General features: G+C 51.3%; 1 protein-coding gene across 2 annotated transcripts; it reads left to right on the forward strand.

Annotated features, from left to right (window-relative positions):
- The first annotated feature begins 843 nt into the window (after positions 1-843).
- Positions 844-14,220, forward strand: LSG1 (large 60S subunit nuclear export GTPase 1). Of its 2 annotated transcripts, XM_075418062.1 has the most exons (14): positions 844-949; positions 1,026-1,143; positions 1,393-1,513; positions 2,083-2,169; positions 3,038-3,124; positions 5,221-5,281; positions 6,002-6,178; positions 7,257-7,682; positions 7,991-8,092; positions 8,908-9,051; positions 9,366-9,489; positions 10,146-10,225; positions 10,854-11,027; positions 12,395-14,219. In XM_075418062.1, the coding sequence occupies exons 1-14, from the start codon at positions 869-871 to the stop codon at positions 12,572-12,574; spliced, it is 1,962 nt and encodes a 653-aa protein (XP_075274177.1). In that variant the 5' UTR covers positions 844-868; the 3' UTR covers positions 12,575-14,219. The 2 variants fall into 2 exon arrangements, with proteins under 2 accessions (XP_075274177.1, XP_075274178.1); XM_075418063.1 differs by lacking the exon at positions 6,002-6,178 and having other exon boundaries at positions 12,395-14,220.
- Positions 14,221-17,119: the final 2,899 nt, after the last annotated feature.

Consider the following 17,119-nt stretch of genomic DNA (forward strand, 5'->3'; position numbering starts at 1 on the left):
GCCCAACGCCCATAAAGGAGAAATGGTTCATAAATCAGTGTGCTGTGCAAGAACAGGTCGAGTTGTTTATTAATTTAACCTCCTCTCCCGTCTCGACCCGGGCCGGCCGCAACGGCTGCTGCCGCCAAAACCCCTTTGATGGTTCCTTGGCTGGGCGTGCAACGTCCTCCGTGCCGCAGCGATGCCCGGGCTCCGGCTGGATTTTGGCAGCCACCTCGCGGCACACCATCCACCGCCATGTCCAGCGTCCCTCTCTGCCACCGTCGTTCCTCGCACGCACTGTTTGCCACGTTGGCTGATGGACGCCGGGGCCGGGGATGCCATGTTGGCTGACGGAGGCTGGGGAGGGGGACGCTGCGGTGGGCTGATGGAAGCCAGGGAGGGGGCTGCCGCCCTGGGCTGGGTGCGTTAGTGGATGCCGGGGTGTCCGTGGCCCCGGGAGCTGGCGGCTCCCCCCGTCGGGATGCACACCCCCCGGGACGCCGGGCTTGTACTGGTGCCCGCGTGTTAATGGTGGGGCTGGTGGCTGCTGCGGGAGTGGGAGCGCGGGGGTGGGCTTGGGGCTGCGTGGAGGGACGCGAGTGGGTACTGGACGGACGGGGAGGGCAGCGTGGGGGCGGGTGCCGGACGGGTGGTCCGTGAGCACGTGGAGCGATGGGGAGGCGGGCCGGTCCCGGGGGGCGGTCCCGGGGGGGCAGTCCCGGGGCCGGGGCGCCGCCCGGCGGCGGGCGCGGGGAGCGCGGGGCCGGCCCGGAACCCGCCTGCCCGGAACGCTGCTCCGCGGTCGGCGGGGCGCGGCGGAGGAACCCGGGCGGGGGGGGCGCGGAAGCGGGGCGGCGGCCCCGCCCCTTCCGGCTCCGGCGGCGGCATGGGCAAGAAGCAGGGCGCGGGGCTGGGCCGGTGCCTGCAGCGGCAGCGCGGCCTGCAGCGCCGCGGCACCTCCTCATGGGTAGGGCGGTGGGGCTGGGGCGGCGGGGCCGGGGCGGCGGGCGGCCCGGGCTGACGGCGGCGTCTTGTCCCGGCAGCTGCACACCAGCGAACTGGACGGCGAGCGCGGCCCGGAGGTGCGGTCGGCGGCCGAGCAGAGCCCGCTGGAGGAGTTCCTGGCCACGGCCGAGCTGGCCGGGACCCGCTTCGTGGCCGGTGAGGGGCCGGGCTGGGTCCTGCCCTGCGGCTGGGCCCGGGGTGGGGGTGGGGGGATGTCCCGGGGCTGGGGACGCGGGCAGGGGGCTCAGGCCCGGTTCTGGGATGGGGGAGTGTGAGGAGCTCTGGGGCTGGCGATGGGTTTGGCCGGGCGAGGGAGCAGGGGGCAGGCAGTGGGGCCAGCGGGGCTGGTGAGGGACAGGGATGGGGACAGCTGGCACCGGGGTGACTGTCTCTCCCTCTCCGCAGAGCGGCTGAACATCCAGATCGTGTCTGCCCAGAGCCGCACCGGCCTGCTCACGGCGCAGGAGGCCCAGCGCGTCCGGCAGCTGCACGAGGAGAACCGGCAGTTCCTGCGCATCCCGCGGAGGTGAGTCCTGCGGGGCCGGGCCTGGATTCCGCTTGGCCCCTCAGTGGCAGCAAGCCTGGGGACAGCCCTCTGCTTTGTCAGTACCCTGGTTTTGGGGAAAGCCACTGCGTGAGCCTGCTGTAACCCACAGCCCAGGTGCCTGCCTGCCGTGTGGGGCTGCTGGCCCCAGCCCGTCTGTCCTGACGGCGTGGGTTCCTGCTCAAAGCCTGGCACTGCTGGAGCTGGTGCATCCAGGCCGCCTGGCTTACTGCCTTTCCAGAGCTCAGTGCGTGGTGGACAGAGAGATGAACCCACCACCTTAAATGCCTTACTGATCTTAGCTCAAAAAAACAGCTTTGTGAGATCTGGTGTGCAGAGGATAACGTCCTCTCAGCTAGTGGAGTTCAGAAGGAACAAGGAGAAAAGGCGTACTTAAAGCTGCTGAAAGCCGGTGCACACACGTCGGAACTGTGACCATCTCGGTGCAGCTGAGCGTGCGGTGTCTGTGTTCCTGATGGATGTTTATTGCAGTGATGTGGTTGGTCTGACTGCTGCTTCTGACCGATCACTCCAAACTGTGCTTGTTACAGGCCGCACTGGGACAGGACAACCAGTGCGGAGGACTTGAAGCAAGCTGAGAGGGACAGCTTCCTCGAGTGGAGGCGACAGCTTGCCCAGTGAGTATGCCACCTGTGTCTGGGTGAGTAGCTGGTGGCATTTGGAGACAGAGGGAGCAGTGGGCTGGGTTTATCCTTGCTGGACCAGTAAAATTAACATCTTGTCAGGAGCTCCCTGTGCTTGTTCTGGGAGGCTGGACAGCCCAGCCACAGTCCAGACACGTCTTTGTGGTGAGCTCCGCAAAGCTCTCTTGTGTGTGCGTGTTCTTGTACTGTTTACAGGTAAAATTCTTCAGGATGGAGTGTGATGTTCTGCTTTTGCCCGTGAAGTGGGAGAGCGGTGAATGTACCTTCTAAGAGCAGCAGTGCTGCGAGTGCAGTGCTGCCGGCCTGTGTGCAGCGGCTCGTGCTGCTCCGGCGCTGCACGCGCTGGCCCGCAGCGTTAGGGGGTATCTGCTCACCCTGCGAACCCGCGCTCCCCCTGGGTCAAGTCATTCAGGCGGTGGCAACAGTGAGCCAAGGGTTGTATAGGGATGTTGCGTGTACCATCCCCAAATTCGTTATTTTTTCCAGGGGGTACTTGATTGAGTAATAACTGCTGGCATTGGGATAACTTCTCTGGTTTGTTATTGCAGCTCTGAAATTTCACAGGCAGACTTTTGATGAGTTTTCGCTCTTTCCTTCATTTACCGCTTTTCCACTGGCATGGTCAGGAGCCATTGTGTCACCGCTGAACCAGTGCCACTGACACCAGTTCACCCAGGTTCTTGATCTGTTTGCAAAACTAGCAGAAATAATACCTGCTGTATGAGTCCAATTTGATAGCTCTCCCTGAAGCTAAAGCCTCCTGGATCCAAGGAAGAACTGGCGGTGTGCTTATTGCCTGACAAGGGCCAAATATGATCTCTCTTTTTCTGTTTTGCCTCAGCCTCGAGGAAGAAAAGAAGTTGATTTTAACCCCATTTGAACGAAACTTGGAATTCTGGCGTCAGCTTTGGAGAGTCATTGAAAGAAGGTAAAGTATATCACCGTCCTCTTTTTAGAAGTGACGGTTAATGTGTTTTCCTGAATTGAAGCCTGTGAGTCAAGCTTCAAGTGTCTGAGCACAGGAAGAACAGTTGTGGTTAGTAATGTTTTGTTATCAGCACCGCAGTGATTTTGTTTTGAAGTGATCAAAATGTGACATGAAGAAGGGCAGCCGCTTAGTGGCGCGTGCTGGCTCTCGGCGCTGCGAGTCTCTGATGGTTCCTCAGATGCTGCTGCTCAGGGCCTCTTCCAGTGACTGTGTGGGAGGCCTCTCTTGAGAATGCGTCTTCGAGGTGTTTTGTCAAGATGAACCCTTTCCCCTCTTTCTGAACTGTGCAGCTGCACCCTGCAGGGGGCAGGAGGCAAGGGAGATCAGCTAAATAACGTTGGGAGAGAGCAGGCCTCTTGGTAGTTGGCCTCTTGCCATGCAGAGAAATTGCAGCAGTGCACGAAAGACAACAGCTTGTCATATCACAGAAATAGCTTTGTTTGCTGCGCTGAGCTGCAATACAATGGGAGTGCTATCTGCTGTGTTAATCTAACGGGGGCATTTAATTTCACTAGTGATTAAGTTTGAGATCATCTTGTCTGATTTTCCTAAAATTGAAAAATACTTCACCAGTGAGGTCATGGTGAGCTGGTCCTTTCACAGAAGTGGCTTTGTAGTGGGTGCTGCTGGGCCTTTGGCTGGGGATGAGCTGGGTTGGGAGCATCCACTATAGGATATCGTGATGTGCAGCGTGAGGGTATTGTGTTTTGAGGTGGCTGGAATGTGCTATTAATGCCTTTCTGCTCTTGTTGGAGCTTTGTATTTCATGTAGAGTGAGGGTACTGTCTCGAAATTGAACGGAAAGGTCATCCAGTCCCTTACTTTGACAGATAATTTGATCTATTGTCAACCTTTGCTTCAAACTAGCTCCCAGCAGTGCGATTCAGATGCATCCCATCCCAGTACCATGGTGTCAGCTTTCTCTTGTATTGATCTTTGAATATCTGTAACTGTTCAGTGCCTCTTTGTACCCACACAGCTTATTAAATGACTCCCTTGGGGGCTTTATTGATTTTTTTATTACTATTTTTTTTTTTATGTATATATGTAACCAACTGCCTAGTGAAGCTTGAAATTCTTCCATTCAACCTGTGGTGTTCTGAAGCTGTACTGAGCTAACAGAAGTCTCTGTCAAACAAATAGAATCAGCATGTGGCAACCAGTATTTTAAATTACCTGCCTGGAGAAGTTCTAATGGAAGAGGGTGTAGTTAAATTTTCCCCCTCCTTTTGAAAAAAGAAACAGGAATGCCTCTGGTATCTGAAGCCAGGGTGTTCAATTTGTGCGTAGAACTGAGGAGTCTTGCTCACATATGTGGTGGCAACCTGGTGTCTGGATTTGGAAGATGTTTGCTGAAAGCATACATGCAAGGTCTTGCTTGCATGGGGGAGCAATGTGTTTTACTGGAGTTTAATTCTTTCACTGTTTGTGTGACACACACCTTGTGTGACAAGCAGAGCACAAAATAAATTTTGAAGATGCCTGCCAGCAAACGCTTGGTATCTGCAAGCCATCGGTGGGAGACTTCGTCCATCTTGCTCCATGCAAAGGGGCCAGCAGTGTTCCAGAAGATCTCACTGTGCAGGAAATGAGCCTCTTCTTCCTCTGTGTAGCCATTCTGCCACAGCTGGGTGATGAGGATAGACAGAAATAAAGTTGTTATCACATTTTTTAGTAACGTTAAGGGATAGGATACCACTGCTCTGGTTCTTGCCTGCTGAGCGTTTCTGAAGGGTGGATGGATGGCAGAACTCAGGTGCTTGCTTTTCCCTTGCCGGCTGTACGGGAGCATTAGCCAAGTGGGGCAGAAATACTGTACAGCAGTACTGGCTTGTAGCATAAGCCTGGCCACGTTGGGGCACGTGGGGTGCTGAGATGCTTAATTAATTCAGTAGAGGTACTTAGTAGGCTAACACAGTTAAAACCATTAAAATTCCACTCAGAACCTAAAAGCAAGTAATGGTAGTGTGCCTTGCTGCTTTCTCTGAGGCAAGGTAAGAAAGAGTACCTTATGGGGCTTTATTTTATTTTTGCAGTGATGTTGTTGTCCAGATAGTAGATGCTAGAAATCCCCTTCTGTTCAGATGCCAAGATCTGGTAAGTAAACCACTTGCTTGAATGTCGTCTTAATTTTATTTCTGAGAAATATGGTTTGTTTATTGTTTAACACATTCAGCTGCTTTGAAGCTGTTCTGCTGTTGCACCTAACTGGATATCTGACTTGTTTATGCAAATATTCTGGCATAATATTATTTTTCTTCAGTGTTTTCTGATATTTCACACAGTGTTGTGGATTTAGAGGCAGTTCTGCTGACGTTATGTTGCGGATACTGTATTGCTCCTCATTACCTGCCAGAAGTGTCTGCGCTTAAAGGAATTGTTCTGTTTAAAAGCACAGTGGGACAAAAATGGGTGAGGATTACTGTGCTGAAAGAGAAGGATTAAGAATCATTGAAGTGACAACTTTGTAATGACAGGCTGTAGAACACTGGGCATCAGTGACATAAGCAGTTGCGCAAATAGTTGATCTTGGGAGTTCCTGCTGTGTGGTACTGATTCAGTACCTTGTCGTAGTGCTGAGCAGACAGGGTGTTTGTCCTCCTGACCAGAAACAACCTGTATTGTGGTAGCTGCATGCTCCAGTTTGTTCTTGTAGCTGTCTGCTAAACACCAGTTCCATCTAGCCCAGAGGATGCAAAGCTTAGCTGCACTCGTGTGGACCTGGGTGGGGTGACTTGTCTTGCTGCTCTTATATCACCTTGGGGCGAGGAGGAGTTTAACCAGAGTACGGACTGATCCTTCTCTTGTTTTCTTCAGGAAAGTTACGTTAAGGAAGTCAGCAATGACAAGGTGAACATGATCCTGATAAACAAAGCAGATCTGCTGAGTGAGGAGCAGCGGACTGCTTGGGCACAGTTCTTTGAGAAAGAGGGCATTAAGGTGGTGTTCTGGTCAGCTTTGGCAGAGTGCAGGCGGCTATCCGGAGAAGCAAAGGTACCGTAGATGACCAGTTCCAGCTGGGTATGTGCTGGCTGCCTCTGATAACTTGCTTTGCAGTTATGCTTGTGATATTCCTGAGCACCTTTCTAGGAAAGGCACAACCCTTGTCTTGGGGAAGGACGATTCTAAGGGCCTGTGCAGCTGTAAAACAGCATTTTAGTGATTGACTTGGAGACAGAAGTGAGGAGAGTAAAATGGTGAACAAAGTGGTACACCCTTCAGTCACTGTTTGTAGTGCTTGCAATTTCTATGTCAAGGTTAATGACTTGATAAATAATGCTGACTAGAATGTAAATTTGTTCCTTGAGGCTGCTGATGAATAGCTGCAGAAACAGCCCGAGTAGATCTGTTTGCAAACTCTTGACCTGTTGAAAGAATTGAAATCCTTTCCAAGAGGTAAGGGATGTGGTTACCTGTACAGAGGATTTTTCTCCCCCACTCTGCCCAGTGGAACAAACTCTGCTGCTTCCTCAAGTTACACGTGGTCAGTAAATCCCACTTTCAGGTCTTACTGGGTTCATATGTTACAGCCAGTGCTATTCAGCTCTGGAGTATCCCACACCTCTTTTCAAAAATACCTAATCTGTTCAGCTGGTTCACAGTTCTTGGATAAAATGTTTTTACAGGTTTGATTTAAAAGTGAGACTGGAAGTGTTAGGTCTGTTTCTTTTTTGAAATGAAAGTTCAAGATACTGTTGTTATGAAAAGGTCTTTCTTACATTCATTCCTATTAGTAGGAACGCTTGATAATAAAAAAAAAAAAATTTGCGGGGCTCTGCTGCATGTAAGGGTGCTGTGGGGGTGTGTGCATTCACTGTTGTGCTTCTGGAGAGAAACCTCTAATAGCTTCAGTGTCCCTCTTGGAATACTTTTGTCTTTCTGCTAAAATGGGCTAGGTGTTTCTACATCGTACTTAAGACCCATAAAAAAACCTGTGTGATCTGAGGAGTGCATTGTCAGTCTTTGGGATCTGGCTAATGAAACGTGAAGTGACTGCGCTGCAGCAACTGCAGTCAACAGCAAGACTTACTGTTATCTTTACATTTCACCTATGGAGTGACTGTTCACGCAGGAACTAGACGCTGAAGATGTAGCAGAGGACTCGGGTCATTCTGAGGATGAAAGTTCCAGTCAAGCAGACGACGACACAGCACAAGATAGCGCAGAAAGCACACCCACAGGCAGTGCTTTGCAAACTGCAAACCAAGTTCTGGTTAGTGATGATGACACTAGTGATGAATACGAAGACTGCGAAGATGATGAAGAGGAGGCCTGGCAAACCTGTTCTGAAGATGAAGGTGGGGACAAAGTAAACGCTGTTGCCCCAGAGAGGATGGAAAGCAGGACTGGTGGTGCTACAGTGCGGCGTGTAGTGCAAGAGCAGAACAGGAACATCAGGAACTTCAGCCATCTGGTACAGAGAAACGAACTGCTGGAGATATTCAAAACCATGCACAGTGGACCAAGGGTGAAGGATGGGGAAGTAAATGTTGGGCTGGTGAGTTGGACTTTGTGCTTAAATGGGGCTTGCTTCATCTAAATTGTAATTCCATATGCCTCCCATGGGGAAAAATTAATTCTGTAGCCTGGCTTCCCGTAAGGGTAAAAAAAAATCTAGCAAGCACAAATCACTGAGGGTTTTGTGCAAAGATTAATGCTGAAGTTCCTGGAGCTCAGTGTTCCACACTGCTTGCCTTAATTTTTTTAGTACGTTTTATTAAAGTGCTTCTGTGCCAGAGCTCTGCCAGTCTTCTGGAATCCCCCTTCCTGATACCACTGTTACCATTCTGCTGCTTTGTCGTCCAGGTGGGTTACCCTAATGTTGGCAAAAGTTCAACCATCAACACAATCCTTGGAAATAAGAAGGTGTCCGTGTCTGCTACACCAGGCCGTACGAAACACTTTCAGGTACTGCTAACAAAAAGCATTAATGTTTTTGTTAATTTTTCCCCCCCAGTGGAAGAGAGCTTCGTTATGAACTAATTGCAAGCATGTGGACTCACTGAGGACTCTGTTTGCCAACTTGAACTCTGCCAGGCAGAGTAGGTTGGAGAGGGGTGGGCTTGATGTGTGCAATTTTGAAACTTTAGTTATTGTTTCCAAACTCCTGCTGCAGTTTGAGAGTCACTCGTGAGAGCTGCTGTGCAATGGGAGGTATTTGCCATCTCCTGATCTAAGCAGCTTGGCCTTTCTTTTTTGAACACAAGTCATGAGGAGAGAACCTCTGAAAAGTGAGTGCTCCTCTGAATAGCTTAAGGTCAAGCTTTCAAACCGTCCTTGTCACAGTCGTTGCTGTGACTAAGTCCAGTTATGCTGCCGTTTTTGGTATTAATCAAGCTTTTAATTTTGAGGTAGCAACTCCAATGCTATAATGAGCATTGTGGGATTTGTACTTGTACTCCTCCCTGTTTCAAAAGGTCCAACACAGTTAAAGGTTTCTGGAGTGCTTTCTTCCCTCCCATCAGATTGGAGAGCTGAAGACCTTGCTGCCCCCATCTGGACACCTTAGTTCTGAACCCTGGATGTGCTGCTGTCTCCCACATCAGATTTCCTTAGTTCAGTGGCGGGGGCCAGCAGGGCAGATGCCCATGTTAGTAAAATTTCTGCTTATTCTCATTTGCATCCTTGTTTCATCTCTGCATTTGATTTTTGTTGTTGTTGTTCTTTTTTCCTCCATGGACACCTGCTTGCCTTGGTGAACTCATGGGTTATTTGTTGTGTAGACCCTGTATGTGGAGCCTGGCCTGTGCCTCTGTGATTGCCCTGGTCTGGTGATGCCATCTTTCATCTCTACCAAGGCAGAAATGATTTGTTCTGGAATTCTGCCTATAGACCAGATGAGGGACCATGTCCCACCCATTTCTCTGATATCCTTTGCATGGGGTTTGCGAGAGTGTCTGTGAGCGTTGGATCTGGAGTATGCAACGTTGCATGTTCCAGCCCTGCTAGGGGCACGTGTGCTCATGCACTGAGGGTGGTGGGGATGCACACTGGATAAAACAGCCCTGCTGTGTTGGTCTTTCCCCATCTCATTTCAAGTTGATCTTATTGTCAGACTTGCATCATTTTTCTGGTTTGTGACAAAATCCAAAAGTCATTCTTGATGTACGCTCTTGGAGTGACTAGGGCGAGATTACTTGTGCCGCTGAAAATCACCAGGTGGTTTCCTTCACTAGCTTACGTTTGCCAGCATATCCCACGAAACGTTTTGGAAGCAACCTATGGAATAAATATCATAAAGCCAAGAGAAGATGAGGATCCGGATCGAAAGCCAACAGCTGAAGAGCTGCTAACAGCGTATGGATGTGAGTGATGATCCCCTTAAAACCTGTCGCCTGGGCTCTGTGTGCGGTCCTGAACGCAACCTGAGGAGAACTTCTTAACGTTAAGCCCAGCTCGGGTTTGTTGTGCATTGAACCTCCCCATTAAGACTTGCCTTCCTCTCAGGAAGGGCCTTTGTTAACAGCTCGTCTCGTGTGTGTGTTGCAGCGGTGCTTTGCCAGTTTTGTCCAACAGATGTAGTGATTGTGTTGAGGATGGGAGTGAAACGCCCTGCCAGTATGCCAATCCGCCTAGTGTGGTGTGGTGCTCTCATTCCTTTAGATACCTCTCATCACCTATGTTGTGAATTGGATTTTGAAGAATGCTGTGAAGGTTTATCTTCTGTGTCTGACTCTCTGATGCAGTTAATCTTCTCTGGTCTTAAGAATAAAAAACCAGCAGGTTTTCTGGTGGTAGGGAGATGTCGGCTCTCATCATTCCTTTCAGGTCGGGATGTTTCTGCAGCCCCCCTGCAGTAAGCAGTGTTCCCCTCCCCTCCCTGCTTTCCACAACAGAAGCCTCTTTCTAAGGGAGGCTTTTTTTCCGAGAGAGGATACAAATGTGCGGTTAGGCAGCAGAGAAGAATGTGTTAATGCTCTTGTTGTACTGACAGAGAATGTACTTTGGATTTGTCTTCCAGATATGAGAGGCTTTATGACAGCTCATGGGCAGCCAGACCAGCCCAGATCAGCTCGATATGTGTTAAAAGACTATGTCAGTGTAAGTGCTTCCTACGTCTGGATTTTCTTTCCTGCTAGGAGGTGAATTGAAGGTTTCACCGGAGCAGGAGGGAGCACACTAAAGTGAATTCTGTTTCCCTGGATAAAGTCAGCATGTATTGAAATACTCTTTAAATTGGGCTATTTTTAAGTTTTAAAGGAATAAATGGAATATCTCGTGCTGCTTACTCTTAAAAAGGTGATTGCTTAAAAATAAGGTGATAGCTAAAGAATTTATCATAACTGTATAACAGGCAGCAGATACGCAGGAAACAAACCCATTTGGTATGGTTGGGTCAGTATTTGGTGCTGAGGACTGCGGTTGTGAGTGTTGTAATACCTCACCCTTCTACAGCAGCTCTCAGCAACTTATTGTTGAGTATTTCAGTACTCCTGAGAGATTTGCACTGTATTGTTTGCAGCTGGATATGGTGATTTGAAGCAGAGGTAGAGTGGTGCTTTAGGTTAGAAGTCGAGCCAGATGTTGCTGGGAGGAGAAATCAAGTGTACTGATGGTCTCCCAGTGTGAGCCTCTGGACTTCCAGGGCGCTTCTTGTCTTTGGAGTTGTGTTCTTTCCTCTCTGGGTGTCTCTCAGTTTTTTTTGGTAATAACTGTATTGATTTCACAGGGGAAGCTGTTATACTGCCATCCACCTCCTGGCGTTGACCCAAATGATTTTCAGCACCAGCATCAAAGATGCCCAGAGAGCAGAACCGTGCAGGCCAGTGGACAGGTGAAGCCTGAGAAAAATACCAAAGCAAAACAGATTGAAAATGTGGTGGACAAAGCATTTTTCCACCAGGTAAGTTCTGGAGGAGGAGATTTATTCAAGGAGTTTTTACGGCAGCACTGGTGTGTCATAGTTACTGGAAAAAAATAGCTGTGAGGATGGAGGGGTGCTGGGTTGGGCTAATGGTTTAGATGCCATTGGCATCTGCGCGTAATTTCTACCGAAGAGTGCTCTGTTCTTTTTACTATCTCCTAAATCACTGGAAACATCCTAGGTGACTGAAGGATAGCTGATGAGGTGTGCATAGTTGATTTTTAAAAGGTCAGCAGAGTGACCCTCATCATTATGGGCCTAACATCAATCTTGAGCAAATGGGAGAGTGACTGGGAAAAGACAAGGAAGGAGGGTGGTGTGACGCAGCAACCAACCAGGAATGTGGTTTTGGACTAACAGGTCCTTCAAGCTAACTTTCCTTTCTTGAGATGACGTATTTAGGGGTCATGATAAGCTTCTTTAAGACAGTTGGTTTAGTTCTGCATGGTTGTTTTGACTCGGAACCTGAAATCAGATGAAAAGAACACAAGCTGATTTAAAATCTAATTGAGAGATCTCAAAATGAAGTGGAAAATGGGAATTTTTCTGAAGTTGTATGCTTCTTGTTAGGTCCCACAGGGATCTGTTTTGCCCCTACGCTACTGAGTAAGTTTGTTAATGACTCATAATGAAATGTCAAATCCATAACTGATTAAGTCTGCATACCTTTATTTGACAAAGATCAGAACAGGGTGTTTAGCAGTGAAGAGGATGGGTTGTAGATAGCATGATCTGTTCTGCTTGGTTGGCTGGATGTGAACAGTATTTCTTTCATCACAGCTAAAGATAGTCATGTATTTTGAAAACAAGAACTCGGGCTCTTTTCAAAAACCAGTGAGCTGTCTTGGAAAACTACGACCTGAAAAGAATTTTTGGGATTACCAGACTCTTTCTCTGGCTGCCCAAAGTGCTGGCATGAGCTGTGAGCCCCGGCAGTGCTACCCAAGCTCCAGACTTAAGCAAGTTATTTTAGCCTCTGGCTTTCACAGGCGCCAGATTTATTTGCAAAGGCAATTTGTTGTGTGCGAAGCAGAGACTGTGAGAATCAATCCTAGTGCCATGGCTAATGTCTGCCGGAGCTGAGTGTCTCGTCAGCGCACCGCCTCTGCTTGCAGTGGTAGGCGCCGAGGGCCTGGGGCAGCAGGCACGGCTGCAGGCGGAACTGGGGCAGGCTGGCAGGCTTGGACTCGGCGGCATGGCCTGACCTTTCCTGCAGCTCTGGAGCTCGGGACTGAGCAGGTCTTGATGGGTTTGAGCTTGCCTGTGTCTGGTTTTATTAACATATCACACTTCCTTGTGCTTAAATATCTTCTCTGTTAGTCACTGGTGATTGTCTCCTCTTTCAGGAAAACGTTCGCGCCCTGGTGAAAGGGGTCCGGGCTGCAATGGGGTACCGGCCCGGCAGTGGCCTCGTGCCTGTGGCTACGCCCATTCCTGGGAATGTGGTAGGAAAGCCCTGGAAAAAACACGGCAACAGGAACAAGAAGGAGAAAATTCGCAGGATCACGAAGCACCTGGAGGCTTAGCTGTGGCACCGGTATTTGGCTTTTCCAGGGCGGGGACTGCACCATCCTGAGGGCCTGAACTGAGGGGGGGGAAAAAGGAGCAGTGGGCATCACTGGCTCACCTGGATGCTCCATGCTGTGGATTGACCTAGGCAGGAGAGAAGAGTGGGCTCTGATAGTGGGAGCTCATCCCTTTTCAGAACAAAAGAGACCTGGCTGTTCGTGTTGTCTGGAAGCCAGCCCAGACATTTGACTGCTGCTGAAACGTCCTTTCAATGGGAGCAGATGGAGCCATGCGGGAATGTTTTTTCCTTCCATAAAGGATGTATTTTATAGCTGTTGGGATCAAAGCAAGCCCTGTAAAACTGACTAAAATCTTTAAACAGTTGAATCTCAATGAGTGATGTTTGTTATGTTTTGAGACGCTATTGCTCATCTCTTTTATCTTGAAAAGCTTGTTTGTTGATTTGACAGAACACTTTAGTGTGTTGAGAAATGAGGTAAAAGGATCTCTATTGCCCTCTTCCTTCTCTGCTACACCAGCCCTGTTCTGTAGAGTCCGGTACTGAAGCCACTCCCTGTCTCCCAGCTTAAGGCAGGGCAGAGCAGAGCATGGCACACCGTGCAATGAAAATGCTGCTTTTATATCCTTCACGCTGAGCTGGTATCAGTTGTTTTTCTGTGTGACTTCCCGTTGGAATTTTAAAACATTAGCTCCACGTGACTTGCCAAAAATCTGGTGCTAATTTGTCCTTAAATATATTTGAGATTTTACTTCCTATATGGTGTCATGTTCTGTATCACTGACCTGTTAGGCATTGACCTAGTCGCAGAAGTGTCGTAATAGCTGATTTTGATGCGTATTTGATGCTAAAAAGACAGTACTTACTTGGGGTCAGACTGAAGTGAGAATTATTCCTTGGTTGCCCTGCTAAGAAAATGTTTGGGCACTTGGATGAGGAATGAAGAGCACTGACCAGCACAGGGAGTAATGGTAGGACTGGAAAGGCTCGCAGAGACAAATTGTGCTTTGTTTTTAGGTGGTGAAGTGGAATAAAAGATGACATTGGTCTCTGATACTAAAAAGGGAATTGCTGTCTTGTAATTTTGTACTTTCCAGGCCTGAAGTGTGGATGGAGAGATGAAAGCAACTGCTGAGCAAAGCCACAGCAGATGTGGGGCATGCAGCCAAGCTGCTTTTGGCTTTGTGACCCTTTGTCTGCTTGTCCTGTGCGGCCGGTTTGCGCTGCGTATGCAGAGGGTCCCCCGACAGTAGAGCTCTCGCCTCGGCTCCTGCTTCCCTTGGAGTCCCTGCTCTCAAGTTCTTAATTACATCACTGGAGGGAAGATATTTCCCTGCCACCTGTATAACTAAAGCATAATTATACTGAATGAATATGGTCAATGGTGTTTTAAGTCCTTGTACCATAGCAGAAAGTACATTCTCGGGAGAGACTATTTAATCTGGTTCTCTTGGAGGAGATGATTTTTGCCTTTGTTTTCTGAAGAGGTGCCCTAGCCAAATCGATCTCTGATCAGACTTCCCACCCAGTCAGAGGGATGGTTTCTTCTTTTGTCCTGTGTAATACTTTAGGGACCCGATTGCTCAGAAACACCCATTTCTTTTTGTCCTGTCTTGTGTGAAGCTATTATCGGCCAAATTGAAGTTGGGGTATCCTTTACTGATGTTTTAAAAAATTTTTTTTTCTATTGTTTCTCTCTTTTAAAAGCAATTTGAATTCTTAGCTCTTGCTGCATGTGCCTGAGTTTTCTTCCTTTGCGTTCTCAGCCCTTTCCTGCCAGCTGGGTCTCCTTGAGCCTCCTTGCTGGACAGGCTGTGTCCTGTTGCAGAGCCTCCCAAACCTCGTGAGTAACGGAAATCCCCAGGGTCTGAGGCTTGGGACGACTCTGCCTGTTGCTTGCAGAAACGTTTGGCCACGAGACCTGCTGAACCACTTGCAGTGTTTGCGTGGATGAACGGAGGGCAGTGTAAACACGGCTGAGCAAATAATGTTTGCTCAGGTTTGTTAGATGCAAACTGCTCCTTGCTCTGCTGAAGCACTCTTGCCTCGGTGGTAGAAGGAGGATCATAAACAAGAGTTGTGGATCCAAAGGTTTGTTAAAATTTTATGCTGCTATTGAGCAGTGGGCAAGCTGCGTAATAGGTGAGGATCGTGGTTAAATTAATGCTTTCCTGCCGTGGTTTGCTGTTGCTGAACCGCGTCGGCCCTGCCCTACCCTTGCCGGGGAATGCTGTCCGGGCCGTGTTGACAGCCCTGTGCAGCGCCTGCGAGCAGCTGGCAGGCGTGAGGCAGCGTGGGACCGCTCTGCTGTCAGGAGCCTGCACAAAGGAGACGTTGTGCTTTGCCATGGCCACCTGCTCAGGGAGCCTCTCGGCTGCTCCCGTTGCTCTCCGCAGAAGGCAAGTTTCCATTTTTTGAGTGCTGTTTTCCTGGAGCGCCTTGTGCATGTAGAGGGAGCGTGCGGGCTGCAGCCGGCTCCAGCCCGTTCTTTGGGATCCGTGGTGCTTTCAGCACCCCCGTGCTCTGCCTGCCCTTCTAGGGGGCTTTGCTTGATCATGCAAGCAGTTCGTTTTCCTGGCTGGTGTCACCTGGGAGCCAGTCTGGGAATATCATCTGAAGCTGAATTTCCCTCTTACGATATCCTGCACTTGCACCATGAACTACAGTTCTTCTTGCCTGCAGGGCAGGAGCTGGAGCTGCCATTCTCCTCCAGCTCTCTTCTGCCCAGTTTAGGGAGCCCTGGTCCGACCTGGAGTCTGCTCCCAGCAGTGTGGTGTGTCCTGCGCCGGGGAGCTGCAGGGTGCTGCGCCTGCAGGGCAGTGCCGGCTGCCCGTGGTGGCACTCCGTGCCCTGGGACGCCTGGAGCTGGCCATGTAGGGGACATGGGGCACAGTGTCTCTGCTGCCTGGCCAGCAGCTTGCCGGGCTGTGTGTCCTGGGGGCTCTGGATGCTGGCTGCGCTGTGCTGGATTGCGGCCCGCTCGCTGTAACTCCCCGGGGCTGGGCTGCGGGCTGCTCTGCTCTGACATCCCCCAGCAGTGCCGAGCGCAGCTGGAGCAGCCTGTCTGTCTGTCCTAGGCTGTCCTGCCAGGGCAGGGCCGGCAGCCCGCGTCCATCCTCTGCCTCCTCTACAGCTTCCTGGGCCACATCTGCAGCGCGGTCGGGGCGCTGCTCACCAGCCAGCTTGGCATCTAGGTGGGCAAGGCTCCCTGCAGCAAGGTGGGGACCCCCCTGCACCCTGCTCAGCCTCCGCTGCGGCCGTGGGACCCACGCCTGCCTGCCACCAGTGCTGCTCCACTGCCCTGGGGTGCTGGGGATTTGGGGGGCTATGAGCCGCTGCCTGACGTTTGGCGTTTCAGGGAGGTTCAACCTCCCTGTGCTGTTGTGTCTCTCCCCAGATCCTCACGGGTGCCTACGTGGTGGTGGCTGATGTCATCCTCCTCCTGCTCACCCTTTTACCCGTGTGCCCACCGGAGTCCCAGAAGCCATCAGGTTTGTGCAGGGTCACCCCTCCTTGCCGTCGGCAGCCTGCTCCGAGCTGAGGGCTGCAGGGAGCCCTGTGTGCCCAGGCTAGGCAGCTTGGCATGGGCACCTTGGGGACAGCGGTGCCAGGGTTAGCGGCGTGGCACCCTGGGCGAGCAGGGGATGGCTGGGTGGCCCTGGGATGGGTGAGGAGTTGGGGACCCTGTGCAGCCCACGAGGGTGAGATGGGGCAAAACCTGTACCTGGTGATGATGCCCTGAAAGTGAGCTGGTGTCCCATGCAGGTCTGCCCCACCGGCAGCGGAGACGGCGATTGTCACCCATGACCAGCACCCTGCACATGTCCTGAGGGCCCTGCCCTCGGCTGCACTGCGTGTGGCAGTGTCCTTTCCCAGCTCTTCTCCCAGGGGAGGCTGAGACACAGAAGTGGATGAGGCACCACTCCTCCTGGCCCAGGCTGTGGGACTGGGGTGGGGTCCACTGTCACTCCAGAAATACCCTGAACGGGGACTCGGCTCCTGTTCATTGCCTGCATGGACAAGAGCCGGATGGGCCAGCGGCTTGTACTGGAGGTCCCCGATGCCTGGGCTCTCCTGGCTGGAGAGGGGGAGGAAGATTACAGAGGAGCAGTGGAAGAAGAGGGGTTTTCTCTTACTCTGGTTGAATGGCGGAAAGGAGAGCTGCCCTGCTCAGCAGTGTTACTGCTCTGCCTCCCCAGGGGAGCACGGAAGGGTGTTGGAGGCCAGGGCTCCACGACGGAGAGGTATGGGGGGTCAGCACGCTGCAGGGGAGCATCACCCTCGCCACAGGGCCGTGTGCGTTTTCCTGCTGTGCTGACCTGGGAGCAGCTTGGCACCGATGCGTGGCTCCTAGCTGCTCGCCCAGCCCCAGTGGTTGCTGCAAGGAGGGAGGCTGGGCAGGGGTCCCTTGCTCCCCTGCTTGCTCTGGGGAGAGCATGGCTGCGGGATCTGGACGTGTCAGCTCAGCACCGTCCTGCACCCACCCAGGTGCCCGGTTCGTGATGTGGCTGGAGCAACGCTGCCGTTGGATGAGGAGGGGTGC

The sequence above is a fragment of the Opisthocomus hoazin genome, chromosome 4 (genome assembly GCF_030867145.1).
Source record: "Opisthocomus hoazin isolate bOpiHoa1 chromosome 4, bOpiHoa1.hap1, whole genome shotgun sequence".
Taxonomy (NCBI): Eukaryota; Metazoa; Chordata; class Aves; order Opisthocomiformes; family Opisthocomidae; genus Opisthocomus; species Opisthocomus hoazin.

Coding starts and splice junctions, on each gene's coding strand:
- LSG1 (XM_075418062.1), top strand. CDS start 869: ATGGGCAAGAAGCAGGGCGCGGGGCTGGGCCGGTGCCTGCAGCGGCAG. Junction 9,052..9,365: donor ATGTCCCACCCATTTCTCTG/ATATCCTTTGCA, acceptor TCACTAGCTTAC/GTTTGCCAGCATATCCCACG. Junction 9,490..10,145: donor GCTGCTAACAGCGTATGGAT/GTGAGTGATGAT, acceptor TTTGTCTTCCAG/ATATGAGAGGCTTTATGACA.